At 30.3% G+C, this 19,689-nt stretch overlaps 3 protein-coding genes and 1 long non-coding RNA gene across 6 annotated transcripts in view; 2 read left to right on the forward strand and 2 right to left on the reverse strand.

Annotated features, from left to right (window-relative positions):
* Positions 1–395: 395 nt before the first annotated feature.
* On the forward strand, positions 396–13,833 carry LOC141456296 (sodium/hydrogen exchanger 9B2-like). Of its 2 annotated transcripts, XM_074132171.1 has the most exons (11): positions 396–598; positions 4,426–4,588; positions 6,157–6,235; positions 6,341–6,658; positions 6,731–6,913; positions 8,361–8,536; positions 8,624–8,730; positions 10,385–10,549; positions 10,951–11,097; positions 12,150–12,251; positions 13,489–13,833. In XM_074132171.1, the coding sequence occupies exons 2-11, from the start codon at positions 4,546–4,548 to the stop codon at positions 13,687–13,689; spliced, it is 1,521 nt and encodes a 506-aa protein (XP_073988272.1). In that variant the 5' UTR covers positions 396–598; positions 4,426–4,545; the 3' UTR covers positions 13,690–13,833. The 2 variants fall into 2 exon arrangements, with proteins under 2 accessions (XP_073988272.1, XP_073988271.1); XM_074132170.1 differs by lacking the exons at positions 396–598; positions 4,426–4,588 and having other exon boundaries at positions 6,015–6,235.
* On the reverse strand, positions 6,849–15,252 carry LOC141456316 (uncharacterized). The gene is made up of 7 exons (XR_012459697.1): positions 14,988–15,252; positions 14,224–14,494; positions 13,148–13,253; positions 13,006–13,072; positions 11,588–11,739; positions 7,694–7,822; positions 6,849–6,981 (listed from the first exon to the last, which is right to left on the reverse strand). It is a non-coding gene; the product is annotated as an uncharacterized lncRNA (long non-coding RNA).
* The window catches only part of LOC141456295 (sodium/hydrogen exchanger 9B2-like), a 53,314-nt gene continuing 48,052 nt past the window's right edge, over positions 14,428–19,689 (forward strand). For both annotated transcript variants that reach the window (XM_074132168.1, XM_074132169.1), the window contains exons 1-2: positions 14,428–14,572; positions 15,251–15,335. In XM_074132168.1, the coding sequence (XP_073988269.1) occupies positions 14,428–14,572; positions 15,251–15,335 (230 nt within the window). The remainder of the gene's footprint in view (positions 14,573–15,250; positions 15,336–19,689) is intronic.
* The window catches only part of LOC141456313 (uncharacterized), a 37,822-nt gene continuing 34,212 nt past the window's right edge, over positions 16,080–19,689 (reverse strand). Inside the window, exon 7 of the transcript XR_012459695.1 lies at positions 16,080–19,059. The gene's annotated coding sequence lies outside the window, so the exon portion shown is untranslated. The remainder of the gene's footprint in view (positions 19,060–19,689) is intronic.

Consider the following 19,689-nt stretch of genomic DNA (forward strand, 5'->3'; position numbering starts at 1 on the left):
ACCTAGTTTAACAATAGCCTTGAAATTAATGGGGGTACATAAAATAAATTATTTAGTGTTGTATCTTTTACTTATACAAGCATTAAATGTGAAGTGTAAACAAAACCAATTATAATAGTTTTAAAAACAAATATAACACTTTTAGTGTACTTAGAGAAAAAAAAAACTACTTTTTAAAAAAAATAAAATAAACTATTATTTTTCCTGTTTTCTTAATTACGTCCACTCACTGTTTTCCAGAACATTTAGCATATTTGCTTCGAAATTTTGTTGTAAAATCAAATTATTTGTAATACGGCTAACGGAGTCTTAGTAATTGGAGAGAGGGTAAACTAATTGTACTCTTGCAATTGAATTTCAAACTATGTTTAAGTAAAAACGTTTAGAATATTTTGCCTTGAACCATTAACTCTTTTCAATTGTTAAAAATTATTTATATATACATATATACATCACGTTCATATCTTTATTTGCTACTTGTTATCTCTCCATAAATTTAGAAGTAGTAAAAGCAGTGTCATAATCACAATGATCGTAGTTATCCTAGAAGTTAACGTTTGAGCCGCCGTCCTCAGTGTACATCATTGTTCACTTAATGGTCAGTATCTTTTATTAATCAGAATATGTTTTAACATATGTATGAGACGAATACTTCCAAAATGAACCTTGTTACGATTTAATTTTTAGTACTGTACAATTATTATTTTGACTTTGTTTAAAGATTTTCTGTTGTGATCGTTTTATCAGAGAATTATCATAAAATTAAATATATTTTCTTTAATATCTCAGAAATATATATAACGTGTTAATTCTATTACGGTAATATTAAAATAAAAAGTAAGCTTTTTACTTGGATAAAGAGCATTTTGGACTTACGATTATTCCCATTCGTTAGTTGCTTTGTTCATTCAATCATACACACTAAGCGTTAAAAGAATTATTTACAAACGTCTTTTAACTTCCCCAAAAAGACTGCTCAGTTGGCCTGAAAAAGGACAAACTGAGGGAGGGGTGTTTATTACAAACTGCTGGTTCCCCGATTTATGGTATATCCATAGGAAAACGGAGTTGGAGGGATGTGTAACGTTTTTAGAACATCTCCTAGCTACTATATTAGAATATCTTAGAAGGGGTTGCGGAGAAGAGATGCATAGGGCACAAAAGTGTTTGTAACTAGACACTACCGGTTTCCTTTCTCTAACTAGAATTTGAAAAGCTCCTTTAGATCACTTTTCAAAAATGCCATTACACATACTCTCTGAAGAAAAATCACATGTACATTGATGATTTACCAGCGTAATGGGATCTAACAGAACAACATTGTAAGTGAACTAATTTTTCTTTTAGTTTTCCCCTCTTTTTCTCAAACCAATTAACATTAATTTGACACTTTAAAAAAAACATAATTGAGGAATACTTACAATTTCAAGGTCAATCTAAGAAGTTTTAGGTACTCTTACTTTTAAAATTATTAGATTTTATGTATACACATAATATATACTCATATAAATAAATATACGTACATATCTGGGGCCCTGCTATTTTATTCAGATCTATTGTATTAAAACTGTTCGGTAGTACAGTTGTATAAGGGTTGATCGTCAAAAAGTGCAAGAAAAAGAGTAACGTTGAAAAACACAACTTTGACATTTTATATATACAGGGTGTTCAGCATAAGACTACGGTAACTTCGGGAGGCGATTCTGGGCATCATTTGCAACAAAAAATTCCATATAAACTATGGCTCGATTCGGCTCCGTTTTGTAGATATTTTTAATTTTATGTTTTTTCAAGGTGTTACTACTTTTTAGCAAAAAGTTGCCTATATTTCTCAAACTATTAAAGCTACAGCTATTTTAATAAGCTTATTAGAAAGAAGGTTAAATTTCCTTTTAAATAAGCTAATTTGTATTCCAAAATAATAATATTAAGTATTTTACTTTGTGGCCCAAACATAGGAAATAGCAAGTTTCTAATTTTTTCCAAAAACTTTGACTTCATTTTTCTCAAAAACGTTTTATATGAAAAAACCGAGCACTATTCAGGAAAAACATCTACATACGATCACCTTTCGAACGGTATACAATAATTGGGGTTATGTTAAAAATTGATGCAGAAATCTGTGATTAATTGCAAAAAAGTAGGCCTCAAAACAACGTCGGCATTATGAAAGGAATGCTCCTACCATAAGAATATAACTGAACAAAATCATCAAATCCAGTACAATTTTTTGCAAACGTGTAATTTAATAATTAATTTATTTAAACACTATATTCAAAAATATAAAACTTACATTAAAAATAATAATGATGTATGACATATCGCGATATTCAATATTCGAATTCGTTGGCATATTGATAGCAAAATGACAACTAAATATCTAATGAAAATAGACTTTAAACTATCTTTTCTTCTTGTTGTATTTATTTGTTTTTATAAGCCGTATTAGGATAAAACATGTCAGTTTTTAACTTGGAGATTATAGCGATAAGTAAGTTCTCGGCTTATTCATTAGCTCTTCACACCCTGTTAATTCCAAAAGTTTATTGAGTAGTTCAAAATGATGAAATGATGATTTATTCACATTATTTGGAATATTTCTTTAATTAACTAAAGAATAACACACAGATCTTAACTCGTTAAACGAAAATCCTTTTTTTCGAAATTGGTACCTAACACTCATTTAACATCATATTCATTTTTATTCTTCTTATTTTATTTTATTACTTTTAATGTAAGTTTTATATTTTTGAATATAGTTCTTAAATAAATTAATTATTAAATTACACGTTTGCAAAAAATCGTACTGGATTTGATGATTCTGTTCAGTTATATTCTTATGGTAGGAGCATTCCTTTCATAATGCCGACGTTGTTTTGAGGCCTACTTTTTTGCAATTAATCACAGATTTCTGCATCTATTTTTAACATAACCCCAATTATTGTATACCGTTCGAAAGGTGATCGTATGTAGATGTTTTTCCTGAATAGTGCACGGTTTTTTCATATAAAACGTTTTTGGGAAAAATGAAGTCAAAGTTTTTGGAAAAAATTAGAAACTTGCTATTTCCTATGTTTGGGCCACAAAGTAAAATACTTAATATTATTATTTTGGAATACAAATTAGCTTATTTAAAAGGAAATTTAACCTTCTTTCTAATAAGCTTATTAAAATAGCTGTAGCTTTAATAGTTTGAGAAATATAGGCAACTTTTTGCTAAAAAGTAGTAACACCTTGAAAAAACATAAAATTAAAAATATCTACAAAACGGAGCCGAATCGAGCCATAGTTTATATGGAATTTTTTGTTGCAAATGATGCCCAGAATCGCCTCCCGAAGTTACCGTAGTCTTATGCTGAACACCCTGTATATTGAATAACTACTGGCAATTACTGACAACCACTCCTACGCTAAATATTTTGAACATAGCTTCCCCAAAGAGTTCTCGTAGGGTACATTTCACTCCTAAACCAAGTAACTAGAGCAGTAGCATACCCAGATAGAGCAAAAAATCGATAACCACCCTTGGTGCCACCCACAAACGCAAAGAAACCGGATCTCCAGGGCGTTCTAGAAAGAGTGGATAACCAGCAGTCACATGTAATCACTTCTATGCACATCTCCTCAGTAATGTCTTTCTAGATGTTCTAATTGGACACCTTAAATTACGAAGGGATTGTTCTAAAGAGGCTACAAATCTCGCTAACACTGGAAAACACCTAGATTTTCAAGGGAAATACTATGAATCGGGAGCCAGAAACTCCTTTCCAAAACACTCTGGGAAAGAAATGTAGCCCCCACCCCTACAAAACCCAGTTTCTCTAGAGCAGCCCAAAAAGAGAAATATTAGTTTAATTTTATTTCTACCTTAACATTATCGCGCACAAAGTAGAATAACATAAATCTAACTTTCAATTTTCAGTCTACAAGAAATTATTGGAAACATCTAATACCTATAAGCCAGAATTAAACATCAAACATAATCCATATTTCTTTTGTTCTTTTTTTTTTAAGGATGTATGGCAGTCGTATGATTTTCTACTTTGACTTTTTAACGGTACTGTATTTGTTAATCCCAGTATTCTAAAGAGTGCAATGAAAAACATGGGAGTATTGGCAGCAATAATATTTTTCTCTGACTGCTAGCTCCGCGTAGCGTAACTATAGTTGATAAGGGTTCCTTTATAAGTAATTTTCCCAAAAGGCTGCCAACTCCTGGAGGAATTGGGGCTCAGCTGTTTCGTTAATGCGAAAATGTAATAGTAAAATATGTTTGCAAGTCGGCTCCATTCACAACACCTAATTAATTGGCAGTTGGTCGTAAAGGCCATCTGAATGCAGGCATTATTTCCTCTTTTTTTGCCCAAAAGAATATAAATATTATTTCAAATATTTCTCAATTTTTATTAAAATTATTATTTTTAGTGAATGTTAGATCTATATACATATGTAAATTAAATTACTATTAATATACTGAAGAAGTTGTGGCCACAATCACTGGGTTCCTATAGTGAAAACTAATTCATTTTGTCATAATATTAAGAAATGCCAACTAATTTAGGATTTCAATGTGAAGAGAACAATATTGGTAAGTAAATTTTTGTATATATATTTTAGATTTCTCTTTTAGACTTAAAAATCTATAAAACAATTAGTACAAGGACTAAATTATAGTAAACTTCGTTTATCATGAATTTGACAGTGATTTTGTTAAAACGAAAAATTGAACATCTTGCCAACCACAAAAGGCAACCTAGAAGATTCAGCACTTTTCACATTAAAAAAAAAATCACGAACAAGCACCTATGAACAAGTATCCTTTTCTTACCCTAGTGCTCATCTTTCTAAGTTAAAAAATCTGTCCAGTTTTCCCAGAAGTGTCCTAAATCAAATGTTCCTGGCAAATTGTTTTAAATAAACGTTGCTGATCAATTCATTCATTCATTTTTCCAAATTTTCCTGTACGCAACCAATTTATTTTCTTTTTCTCTTACCAAAAGACATGGAAAAAGAGAGGTGATAACAGGCATTTCCTTGAAAATACATCTCGTTTGATCCATGTAGTTTACTTCGGTAAATGCATTTTCACAGGTTACATTTCGATCACTGGAACACAGTTAAAAACACTTAATGTTTCAAAGTAAATTAAAATACTATTTCTATTTGGTAATTTATAATTTGCAATGCATCAAATAAAATTTATTACAAAATCATAATACTACATTAATAACTATCAATGGTCTTCAAATTTGCATGTACACCATTTCTAACTAGGTATTGTTTAGATTTACGCATATACAGAGATAAGTAAACCCACTTCTTTTATTTGATTTTATTTCAAACAGTTCAATTTTGTACCCGTTTTTGAAAGTGTAATAAAGCCCCTACTGTGTATTCAATTCCATAATTATGCTCCTTCGATCACCTTAAAAATAACTGTAGGATTCTGTTACAAATTAATAAATACCACAAGGCATCGAGATACAGAATAAGAACATTTTCTTATAATAGAAATCATGTAAAACTAGTAAGCTCTGTTAGCAGTAATTAATAAATAAATTTGTTAATGGTGTCAATAGTAAAAAAAAAATCACTGAAATTATGAGATACTGCTGATTTCCAAAAAAATTATGCATTAAATTGTTCTAAAGCAGGGAGTAAATTCTTGCAAATATATCATGCTCACCTTCATACATATTAGAGTATTATCCAACAGATTGAGCCTCTTTGTACTTTTATGAAGTCTCATCAAATCCCGTTACACTTTTAATGACAGTTAAAAGGATTTTTCACTTTTACAAGTGTTTTTTAACCTATTAATCAGTGGAATTTATGTGGAAAACAAATCGAAGCATTTCAAATGAAATTAAAATAATTTTTGTTTATACATTCTTAATAGCGTAGGTCTGTCTCAAATTTCTTATTATTAATAATCTAACGGCTACTTATGCAATAGTTATTTAGAAAAAAAAATGGAGATGGTAATTATTGTTCTGAAGAAAGTTTACGATTTTTTAGTAGGGGTAGTATCTTTAATGACATCATGTTTTGAAGGACTTCTGATTTTTTTCTCAAGAGAGCTAATTCATTTCTGGCCACTTACTTATTTTTATCTTATTATGTCGACAACTTATCATCTGGTGCCTTCTTTTGTAGAAAAAAATAAAAGTTTGACACCAATAAACAATGCTACAACTAATGAACAATCTGAACATATTAAGGAGGACACAAAAAAGTAAGTTCATTATTTTATTAATTTTTGATGCAGATTATTTATCTAACGCTAGAAAAAAAGTTTCAACTATTAATTTATTAATTATCTGTTATGCTATTTTTGTAGGTCAATTACAAAAGGTCAGTTGATACTTCATGAACAATGTTATATTCCAAAGACTTCCATCCATACACTGGCAGGCGTGGTAATTACAGTATTATTACTTTGGGTGTCCTTATATGTGATAATTAAAGATGCAATACTACCAAAGACAGATCTGTTCAAGATATTGGTCTTGATCCTCTGTTCATATTCATCAGGGATGCTTTTTACAATGATTGGATTGCCACATATTTCTGGAATGTTTTTAACTGGATCAGTATTCCGAAGTGTTGGTTTCTTTAATCTCACTTCGCACTATAAATCAATTATTGTAACTCTCAGGTACACTTTTAACACGTCCTTTTCACAAATTAAAATGATAAAATTTAATTAATTCCTTTGTTTTAAACACAGGTTACTAGCAATATCAGTGACTTTAACTAAATCTGGTCTTGTACTAAATACTGACACATTAATCAAATATAAATGGTCCATCCTTAAATATTTATTAATTCCCTGCACTATGGAAGCAATGGTGTTTGCTGTTTTGGCAAAGTATATCTTTCAGTTTCCTTGGTTTTGGGCTCTTACATTTGGGTAAATATTTCATTTTTCATTTTCTGCTTAACTTAATTAATATATATGCTTTCGATTGTGGTTTTAATCTATCAAACAAAAAAAATTGTTAATCACATGTCCCAGTTCATCAAATTTTGATTTAGAAATTGTATTTATTTAGTAAATAAATATCAAACGATTTCTTTGTGACTGATATAAACTGGACATATGACAACTGCTTTAACTGAAATTAAAAATTGTCCAGTTACAAAGTAAATTATTTGTAATATATATAAACTTCAACTTCATGGCGTTTGATTTTTAATTATGATGTAGAGGTATCCTAATACCCAAGAGGTAAAATAGGGATGGTTAACTTACAAGTGAAAATGTGAGAGAGGATGTGGAAATGTAAAAAATGAAGCAAAGGTTTTTTCACTGCAAGGAATTACGAAACCCTTTCTAGAATTAATGCCTACCTAATAACAGAAAAATTCTTTCAGTGTTAAAATAAACATGTATCCTAAACTGATCATATCTCTGTTAACTTCGAAGTTTCGTATTAGTAGTCAGGATTGTAGAAGTTTAGGTACCTCTAAAAATGCATACCACTAAGTTTTATGCCCGAGTTAGAATTCACAGAAAAACGTTTCTATCAATCGCCCACATCAGAAGAGTACCAAGCTTTCCAATCGGTCAAACAGCATAGTTAGGTCCAGTATAGTAAAGTCTTACATCTATTATAGTCTTTTAAACAGTATAGTCTACTTTTCAACAGGATTCTTATCTGAATTTCACTCTGTAAGATGTTGACAATACCTTCTCAATGGCCTAATTCTCAATAACATCACATTCTCTGCTGATGACTTTGACTGTTCCTGACCAGTTCACATGTACTTCGTGTTAGTCCGTTTCATCATAATTATTTTAAGCCGCCGCTTCCTCCACCTAAAAATCAGTATTGGTCGAAATAAAGTAATCTAGCAATCAGATCAATAACATAAATCCAAGCAACTAAATAGAAAGATTTAATAAATTCTTCAAAGTCTTCTAATTCTTAAAGCATATACTTATCAAAGCCAAGTTAATCAATAAAGATGATAAGACTTTCTCTTTATGTCAAGCCTTTACTCGCCAGGATTTATCCTTTCACGCATCGTCATTCTAAGGAGTTCCAGAATTGGAGGAACTACATTCTAGTACAGGTGTGATACCAGGGCGATTTGATGTTAATATTAAAGCAATAAAATATTATTAATTTTACTTTAAAAGTCAACATGATATGAAAAACTACTTTTTAAAGAGATATAGTTTCGAATTTTCTCTTGAATAGTTATTTATTACTTTTATTCCAGCAATATTTTTCTGCAGAATGAGTTTGGAAAACTAAGTTAAAGATGATCTTATGAGATACATTTTTAAACAACCACCACAGAAGAAAGATCAGTACTATCACTTTTATTCAGAGACTTTATTTTAATTACAGATATGTAATTTGTGCAACAAATTCAGGTCCCCTACTTAATACACTGAATCAATTAAAAAATCAAGGAACTAATGAACATGATCGAATGAAAACACTTTTTGAAAATGCTACATATTTAGACAATATTTACAGCATTTCTGCCTTTGCAGTATGTTTGAATGCGCTAGCTTCCAGTAGTAAGTTAATACCTTGGCTTGGTGAGTCTATTTTATATATTTTTTTGGGCAATAATATAATTTTTTGTTTTGTTTTGCAAACTAAAGGTGATATTCCAGTATCAATTAGTTATGGGATACTGGATTTAATGGTGGCATTTTTAGTTGGAGTAATTATGGGATCCCTTACTGCCTGTTTTCCTCATAAAAAAGATGTATGATTACAGTTAGTATGATTGTTAAATTTAAGACTATTTTATTGGTTGTCAATTTGGAATTGAGAGTTTTGATTTTGCAATAAATAACCTTCAGTTCCGTGAATTGATAAGAAACTATCAAACTCAATCTAATCAGAAATTCATAAAACAAAATATCAATTACTCTCAATTAAGTGATCGCAGTAATTTAAACAAAATAAAGAAATTCCCCTTGTGTATAAATATATATAGAATATATATAGCTCATATTACTAAACCAAATAAGTTTTTTAATAATATCAAATAAGTCATAAGTAAATTTGTTTCGAAAAATAACAATCTTCGCATTGAAAAAGCGTTTATTTACCCAATAGAACGGCTTTAATATTGGTAAAAAAAATGGTGATATCTTAATACACTGTTATTTTGGTATTTTTTAGGCACAAATAATAAATAATGTGGAAAGATGTGTGTAGAAAGATGGCTACATGTTGCCATGCAAGAATACAAGGTCAGCGAAGTAGAGCAAGTTAAGTAAGGCACATTTAAAAAAAAAACAAGAAAAAGAATCTACCAAAAGTAGAAAAGATAGATAACGGAGGTCAGAGCTTGTTGGATGAAAGTGACTAAAGCAACAAAGCGAGATTTGAGAAATTTCGGACTAAAACAGAGAACACGAAATAAAAATTAAACAAAACAGAGAATATATAAATGAAAGAGCAGTCTTCGCATCCGATAGTAATTACCTAATTGGGTGTGCTGTAATATCGTAACGTTCTTGCACCCAAACGTTACCAATTTATCTTTCTATAAATGAACAAATAAATAAAGTATTAAGTATCTTTTGATGACACTAATGAATTGAGGCTAAAAATTCCGTCGATACCACCATGTTCAATCGGGCACTGAATCGTGCAGAAGAGCAATTAAAATCAAGGTGATTGGGATGACTTTAGACTAACTCAGCAGCTTGTGTTCGCTGATGTCCTCAGCTCTGGACGTACAAAATCTGCAGTAGAGTCAAGGAGTCAAGGAGAAATAAGAACAAAGAATAAAGAAACAGGATTTAAGTAAATCTTCAGAAATTCTTGAAAAATGCAAACATCAAAGAATTAATAATGTGGTACGGTTTAATACAATTTTATGTATTTATCTTAGCGATATCAAAGGTTATGGATTTCAGGTACCACTCTACCAGATGACCATAGGATCAGCAGTGACTTACGCTAAAATGGCTTGTGTTTTGTCTAAGGAAAGCATACAGTTGGTCTAAACATGGACGTGAAGAGTATTAAGAATGATTTTTAGCCAAAGTTCTGTAAATGGAGAATAAAAAATAAAATAAAATAATTCTAGATCCGTGGAGCAGAAACAATACAAGGGCAAATAATTTACTGAAGGATTATTTCATTATTGGTCCCCTAATTTTGTAATTATCAAGCAAATTAAAATAATTACATTTCATTGTAAATATGATATAACATTGATATATTTAAAGAGTTAAGATATTTGATCTAAAAAGTATGTATGACAGAATTAGTAACCAAATTTAAAAAATATCCCATCGTTTTAATTATATTTTTATTTAAAAAATTTTTTGCCTAATATTTGACGCAACAATAAACTTAGTTCTTTCTTCAGTGAATGCTTCACATTGAAAATTTCATTTAAGGAATACATGGTGCCAAAGCGATGTTTTATGGTCTTCCTAAATGGCGTGTGCACTTATTTTGGACTTAAAGAGATTGGGTTTCCTTCAGGCGGACCACTGTCTTGTTTTGTTGCTGGTGCCACGTCCACTTTCTGTTGGAAAACTCAAGGATGGTCTGCTTCCTATGTAAGTGCTGAATTTTGTGAAATTCAATAGTTTATTACTAGTATATCTAAATATTGTTTTTTCCCCCCCTTCAATGGAATAAAGGAATAGAATCTTCCAACACTAAGGATATTATTTATTTTGAATAAGTGCCACACCCAGTTTAGTATTCATTTTTTTACTTAATATAAAAAATCTGGTACTAAATATAGTAAGTGATAGTAAACAATAAAATAAAATTTCGTTAGATTTTCTATCCAACAATAAAACAAGACATTCTGTCTGTCAGAAGGTTTAATAAAATTAAACAAAAATAAAGCTATTTTCTTTGTCAAAAAAAAGTAATTTTTTTTCTATTCAACTACTTTCAATATATGAAATATTATTTAAATTTAAGTAATTTTAATGTACGAACATTTCAGAATCCTGTCTTGAAGTTTGAATCCAAATTATGGAATTTATTGATGGAACCACTACTTTTTGGTCTTGTAGGTACGGAAATTGATTTAACTATTACAGACATATCAGAAGTTTTTGCTGCTATTGGAATCTTCCTTATAATAATATTAGTAAGTAAATTTATGTACTACTATACACACATCAGAGGTCAAGTGCCCAAGCTTTTGAAATTCATGGAGTTCTAGATATACATTCCCTTTATGTTGGTTCAGGTTGTAAGGGCCTATGTTCAGGAACTTAGGCCGAATCTGAGAATGCCTGGGTGCATGGCTTAGGTAATTAAGGATACTGTTCGAATGCTGTGAACTGAGATGTTTTATGTACGAGTTTTGGTCTAGATTTTTGTATAGGTTGTTTTTTTAGAGTGATCTCCCAGCAACTGATTCTATAAGAACCCAAATAGTAACAAAAGTCTGCGATTTTGCAGCGATTAAAACGTTTTTTGTCGTTTTTAATTAAAAAAATTAAAAAAAAAAAATCAACCAACTTAACATACGTATTAGACTCCTTTGAGAAAATGCTACTGACAAAAATGCTTTCTTTTGAGCAGCCTACTTTTTAATTTAATACTTTTTATAATTATGTAAATATTTTACTTACTCATTCTCTATACTCTTGAAACCAGTTAGACAAAAGCAACTGGTGAATCTTGGTAGTAATTACTTAAGTACTTGCACTATGTTTGTTGTGTAGGAGTAGCTAATCAGTACAGAATCTACTGTACTGTGGCAAAATTGTGCAACAAATCGAACCTAAAAAAGAAATGGAACCAATCAGTGACCTTTATGCCATGTTATTTATAAATATCTAAATAATCACAAACTTTGATAAAGAAGTTTCCAAAACGAATGTTCTGTCTTGTGGAGAAGTGATCTAAATTAGATTATAATATTGTCCACTCAATGTTCACTTTTTGTCTGTTTTACCCTTATTCAGAGTTCAACAATGCATATTTGAAGGAAGATAATTTATCCTTTCAGATAAATAGAATATTTTGCAGCCAATATGGAATAAAGCAAATTTTAATTTTGATCTTCTGAGAAGTTCAAATCTCTTTTTCTTCTCATTTACTACTACAATATGCTTTTGCGAAATAAATTAAGAAATAATAGAAATAAAAATCCTTTTTAGTTATAAAATTTATTATTAATATCTGTTGTAGCTGCGTGCAATTTTCGGTTTTTTTATTTTGACTGGGGAAAATTTTGAATTGAAGGAAAAATTGTTTGTAATTTTATCTTGGATGCCTAAAGGAACAGTACAGGTACGTGTTGTATGTAGTCATTTTTAAAGTAATACATGTAAATTCCTAATGTTATAAATTTTTAATATGCTAATTTTTGAAGCATTTTTATTTGCTCTCAATAAGAAGATAGACTTAAGTAATAATTGAAGGAAAATTTAGCAGATATTCACCTATAATTTCTTTATTTAAAATAAATAAATAAAAATGAAATATAAAATACCTATGAATCCTGAAGTTTAAACTACGCAAACTACTGTTTGATTCCAAAATTATAATAACCTTTAAAACTATATAATTAATGGTTTGATTTAAAATGACATGGCCTTATTAACGAAATAGTTAAGTTGATCAATCTGATTTACATTTGTATACAAATATTGACTATTGTATACAAGTATTGGCTATATGAAATAGAAATTACTTAAATTTCTCGTGCTGCATTACTGATTATTTTTGGTTGCGTGTTTTAAATTACTTGAATAAAAATAATGTCATTGATGTTTTATATAAAATTCTCATAGACTTTTACATTCTATGAGAGATATGTATGTTAATTTGGAACCCGAAAAGAAGGGTTTCACCCCTCCCCACAAATACCCACAACTTAGAAGAGACATTGTGGCAAAGTAGATTTAATTGAAAAAGCATAACAGATATCAAATGGGAAATGTTTTGCGCCAAATATTAAAAGCAACAGCAAGAAATTTGTGTTCTTAGTGTTATTAGCTTAATTCCTGCCAGAGAGATGAAAATTAGCTAAGCTTCTAGGTACCTTTCTAATTTGGAACTCCTCCCAAGAGTCCAGATTGATTTCCGGGCAAATATAACAACACAGAATTCTGAAAAACAAAAATGACATTAAAGATAAGTAGAAAACTATTATGAAAGAAGAATTGGAAAATACATCTCCAAACCTTCAAATTTAAACGTCTCTCCTTCTTCAAAACTCAAGGCAGGTGTAGTTAAAAATCTAACAGCATCAAACGAAGTATAACTAGCAAACTAATAATTGATGTTGATCTGTTGACATTTCAGAGAATAATTAATAGTATTTAAACTAATGGCGAAATATATGTGAATTATATTTGACTAAGCCTTTTTTCAGTGTTTTGCTAAAAATATTTTGCTAAAAAATATTTGTCAATTTTTTTTTTATCCAAAGTTGTACGTACGTTTTGCAGTAATATAAAAATATAACACAAGTATGCATTATATATCATTTTTTTAAATCATTCAATAAATTATTTACTTATAGGCAGCCCTTAGCCCTCAACCACTAGATATGCTAAGAACATCAAGCGTAACAGAAGAAGAAGATCTAAAAAGAGCCGAAATAATTGTAAGAGTATCTGTATTAGCTGTAATTTTTTTTACAACCTTATTTTCTCTTGTAATAAAATTCACAAACAAAAAGTTGTTGTCAAAGAATGAAAATGCTAACGAAGTAAGCTCTTAAGCATTTTATATCTTTTAGGTAATATGACTTTTTTTCCTACAAATCGAACTCTCATTTAAAACATGTTTTGTTTATTTTACAATGAGATTTATAACAACTTTAATGACGACACATTTGTAGGAATAAAGAATCTTTTTATCGCTATTCTGTTGTTCTCCTTGAATACAAAAGTTCTCCTTGTTCCATTAAGTTTGCAAGTCCTTAAAGGGTACATGGAGTATACATCTTAATGAATAACAACCTTGAGGTTGTATGTTCAATTTTATATGCAAAATTGGTTTATTTTTTAAATTTATGCTAATTACATTAACACCCTGAAATGATATTAATGTAAGTGATTAACGGACATATTTGAAGTATGCATTATTTGGACTTTCATCTGTGTTCTTTATTTTAAATGATAAATTTAAAAGGTTATTAGAAATTATTCAAATGAAATTAATAATTTTTAATATTAAGGTTGTGGCTTCAACCAGCTTAAGACATAGAAAATTATTAATTTTAAATAGTAGAGCTGTAACGAATTTTACTTACCCCATTCTCACTAGCGATGCATCGAGCCCTTTCACAAGCGCACTGATATGCCCGGGTTAAGGTGGGGGCATACAATCACAATCAACTGACGTAGAGCTGTCTGCAAGAGTAAGGTGTGCGTGTGAGGGACGGACTCGTTCGTTCTCTCTTCTCAGTTGACAGTCTTACGCGGATTGTTACGCTCTTCTTGCTAAGGAGAATTTAATGGCTTCTTCGCAAGATGGGAATTCAAATTGTGTGGAAGATATTACAACTAACAAAACTCCTTCACCTGAAAAAGATGAATCCCCGGGTTACAAGTCGAACAAAATCAATTGCGAGACTGCCGTCAACATTAGCACTAATTCTCGTAAGTTTTCTTTTGTTTCTTCATTACTTTATATTTCATTAACTATTTAACCGGCACTTCTGTGCTCTAATTGGGCTTCTTTTATTAAATGAGGTCAAAAAGAAGTGAGGGGTCCCGGATTTCATTTCATTAAGCAGATTAACCCCATTTCCGAAAATTCTTAGTCTAATTTATTAAATTTCCTTAGATTACTATTAGTTTTAAACCTTCATTGGCTATAATAATGATTATAAATTCTATTGGTAACTTTTTTAAGTTGTACAGGTGTACAACTCATCAATAACAGTTGAATAAATTTATTCAATCAATTAATACAATGAATTAAAAAATTTTAATTTTAATTTGCAAAAAGAAAAAAAACTATTTAAAAAAAAATCAATGTAAAACAGTTAAATAACTTTAAATGAGGACTAACCTTTAAAATTTGTGTCCATGTTAATGTATTTTTAAAGTATTTGTTTATCCTTTGTTCTTGTAAACCCTGTTTTTTTTTAATTCGAAACTGGAACTTCTAAGTAATTACCTTTTACTTTCTTCAATCAAAATGAAAAGTACTAAGAACATTCGTACCCCACTTGCATTCTTCTGTGCACTGTTTAAACCCTTTTCCACAATAGTAATAACTAATATCGATGTTAGATAACAAAGCACACTCACTAGTTATTATTTATGTTTCAGCATCGAAACAAAATTCCCCACAGAAAACTGTCTCTATCGTAGAAGTCCCGAAAAAGGAACCTGATGATAAAAACTGTGATAAAAGGTAACTGCTCTTTTTTTTATCAAATGTTTGTGGTAGGTTATATTTGTGTTGTATTAGCATTCAGTGGTGCGTTAACACGTAGCGTACTTAGGTGTTTAATTTCGGAGAGAGTTTTGCGACAATCAATGGTAAACAATCTATTTCTAGTGAAAGAACAAAACAATATTCAGTGTCACATGTTTATTGTGTGATTATTTTTTTTTTGTAATTGTTTTAGATTTGAAAGAGAAACGATTGTTTTGTTTTCTGAGAATTTAACGTTTAGTGCACATTATATGGTACGTAAATACTGAAAATGTCTACTTAGTACCTCTTAGTGGTTCGTAAAATTTTGGATGAGTATTTCATATTTTAGGAAGCAGTTACTGCTACTTCACCTTCTTTGTCTAATCAGAAGTTTTTTCTTAGTTCTAAGGGGAACATTTAAAATAAAGATGTCCCTATTGTATATATATGAAATTAAAACAAAAACATGGATATAAACAAAAATAGATGCACTAACTCGAGACATTCACCTATCCAGAATCACTTGACATTGACTTAGTAAAGCTTGAATTGAATTCAGATGTGAACACATCAAATTATTAAATCGTCTAGAGCATTCTTCATGGAAATAATTACTTTCTGAGCCGTTTCGAACTGAGTTGTAGATTATGTATCTATTATCAATTCTCTAAAACCGAGATGTATATGATTAAATCATCAAAGAAGCTGTAATTTTTCTAAGTACTATAATGTAAACCAATGTAGCCGTACCTTATTGACCTAGTTTAACATTAGGTACTGGAATTTTGTAAAGCAGAAATAGGTTACTGGTTCAAAAAAAGATGATTTCCTAGCTGTAAATGTCCATCTACTTAATGAATTTATTTTAGCATTAAATCTACAATGTAACTGCAAAAAAATAAAATTTGTAAAACAAAAAGAGCTCTGAAATAGAATGGGGGTTTCATCCCATAAACAACTAAGAAAATAAAATATGCCCCTTGATTCTTGTTATCATTGTTTTTCTTTCAAGAAAATATTTGCTTATTTTGTATTTTCCATAAAAGCACTAGATTCAGACTGAATATAGGTCTCAGGCTTGTTCTGAAATTGGTTTTGCTTTTTTGCTAAGCAACACAATATCAAGTAATGCTAGATACACAACCATTTATACATTCATAAAAATGCTGAACTATAATTCACTCAATAATTCCTCAATATTACTCTATATTGTTCAAATTGGCCACTTTTGTACATGGATAGTAGAGTATTCGCTAACAACAGCTTTTTTATCTATTGTTCCTGTTGACATTTCTCTCATCTTTTAGTTCCTCAATGCAAAGTGTTTATTGTTTATACGTTCATTGTTCGTACAGTTTTTGAGCTTAATGATAGTATCCTGTCGTTATCTTATTGTTTTACTTTGAATAATCTTTCTAGATTACATTAGACTTTTATTATGTAGTTAGAAGAGAGAGTTCTTTTACATTACAGTAATTAATTAGAAGTGGAAGAGAATTGAGTTAATTATAATTTCATTTTTTTCTAACACTTATCCTTTTGCTTTAACTAGAACAATTTCATTACCTGGCGAAACATTGATATAAACTGCATATTTGCTTCACTTTTATATATTTGTTGTCAAAGAAATAGCTAAACATGCAAGGTACCCCTACACACCAGTCGGTACAACTTTCTCAAGTTCACTTCAGCCGGCAGTTCTCCATTCTCTAAGTGTAAGTAGGTTATAGATTTCATGATCTTGGTGGGGAATACATTTATTCTCTCTGCTTAAAGCGTTACATTCTTAAAAAGAGTTAATACGGTTTGTTAAAATTCACCTTTAGTACTAAGAATTCCTTTATTGAATTTAAAGCGTAATAAAAATATTTTTATAAATGAGTTATGTAATTAGATATAAGTAAGGAAAGTTAGACCTTGGGTCGGCACATTGAAAACTACTAAGCTACTAGATAGTAATTTTCTTCATCTTCAAAGTAGTTAACTTGTTCAGTTTTAAATAATATTTTAAATTACATGTTTATCTGCAACTTTATAATTGCCTTTAACTCTCAGATGAAATGTGTTAAGAATAAAAACAAAATTGATAAGTACTTCGTTTGTTATTCGCCCATCTTTGTGCTAACAGAATTTTATTAACTTGATGCCTGTTTTAGCCTAACTAAATAATTTTACAACCCTTATACAACTGTCCTACCGGAAAGTTTTAATGCAGGCAACTTCCATAGTCGCAAAAAAAAAAAAAAATGGATTAATCATTTGTCATTCTGTAAAAACAACCTAATTAAAAGCTACCCATTCTCAGAGCTAGATGCCATAGTCATTTTTGTTACTGAAATCATAAGTTAGGGATTACTAGCTTCACATTCATACCTAGTCCTAATCTAACGTACCTAATAACTATACTTGAATTAAATGTATCACACAAGCAATATAACATAAGATGGTTCGCATTATGTAGAAGTAAATTTAAACTAATACGAAGTGTACAGAATAAAGAATTAAGAAATCATTTTCAGAGTACACTTTTTTTCATTTCTATTAATTAATCATGTTTAACCCAGTGTGCTGGCTTACCTCTTTCTGCCAGCTATTGGAGCACCTTTGATATTATTCGTTTCAATTTTTGTGAAGCATTAAAATATTTTCCCAAAATTAAACATACATTTTAAAAAAATGATTCGTAATTGACAGGCAAAAAGAGCATTTATATAAGTTCAGCGCCACCAGATTCTTCAAATTTTTTTTTTAGCTTGGCTAGCTTTTCTAAATTTTTTCTTGGCCTTTCCCAAAAATTAGAGAGGGCGGTTTAACGGGGTCAGTTTTGGAGCAGTACCAGTACCAAGTGTACCAGTACTTGAGCGTCACAAGATGGCGTCACGGTAGCCGAGCGGTTAGAGGCGAGACCTGCGAAGCTAATATGTATTGTGGTACTGGGTTCGATTCCCAGTCTTAGGATTTGGATTTTATTTTATGGTTAATAAAAGAAATTTACAGTAAGGTATGTTTGCTATTCGCCGTCGTTCACGACACCTAATTGGTAGTTGGACGTTAACTCCCGCCTGAAAAAATAGGCGATTACTATACTTTTTTACTTTAAACTTTACAAGTAAAAAAAAAAAAGCAGACTTATACTCTATTAATGCAATAACTGTTTGCGAACATCAGTCATATTGGATTGGTTTTAATGCCGTGGAAATATAGTAATAAACACGGTAATTTATGTACATTACGTTAAAACGGCTAGAAGGGGTTCAATTAAGAGCCTTGTAGAGGCATATTATAATCAATACTAGAAGTATGTGCGAACAATTCATTGAGCACTACCTTAAAGATGAGTACTTGGCAAAAATAGTAAATATTTTACATTTGAAGGCACACTAATGGCAGACTAATCAGGCAAAAGATTCCTGGGTATTCTTCATTCAAGAATCGTTTCTCATAATAATACTTGTACCTGTGTTTTCAAACTCAATCCATTCCATTCCTAAACTAGGGAAGCGTACACATTTTTTACATTTCCCTTTCTTGTCAGTTTTCGGCTGCGTTTTAGTGGCGAATGCTTAACTCTAGTTGACAAGTTTCCTTTGGTCAAAGTTACCTTCCATTTCAGAAAGAAGACTCCTTATTATCCGCATAGTGTACAGTAATGAGAGTCATCTTATTCTATAGCGACAAGAGTGTCACTCTTACAGCTGGTATCGGTAAAGTGTCGAAACTGGAACAGAAAGAATAAGTTGATAAATAAATCTATGATAAGCTGCAACAGTTGCTATATATTTTTTTTTTTTTATCGACAAGACAACATATTTTAGTTCAGGTTTAATACGTTATTTTTTATTATCGATATATATAAAAATGAATGTGTGTGTCTGTTTGTTTGTTTGTACTCGATAGATTCAAAAACCATACATCCAATCGCCGTGAAAATTTGGGAAATTATTAGGTATATCCCCGGGAAGGTTTTTGCAAACTTTTTTTAAAATCAGAGTTGGGGTTCTAGGTGCACTCGAATAAATATCCCAAAAATATCAAAATAACATTTAATTAGTAATATTTGTTGAAAGTGTAACCATGAAAACCAGTTTTTTGCAATTATTAATACGAGAATAAATTATACCGAAGATGGTGGAAAATCCATTAAACTAAAAGTACTCAACAATACTATTGACGTTGATAATCGTTGGGTAGTACCATATTCTCCATTACTACTAAAAACGTATTACGCACACATAAATGTTGGGTACTGCAATTCAGTGAAAGCTATAAAATATATTTGCAAATATGTGAACAAAGGAAGCGATATGGGAGTGTTTAAAGTGGAAAATACAACTGCATCTAACGATGA

Source organism: Rhodnius prolixus, unplaced genomic scaffold (assembly GCF_049639745.1).
Source record: "Rhodnius prolixus isolate KJV_2025 unplaced genomic scaffold, Rpr scaffold_4, whole genome shotgun sequence".
Lineage (NCBI taxonomy): Eukaryota > Metazoa > Arthropoda > Insecta > Hemiptera > Reduviidae > Rhodnius > Rhodnius prolixus.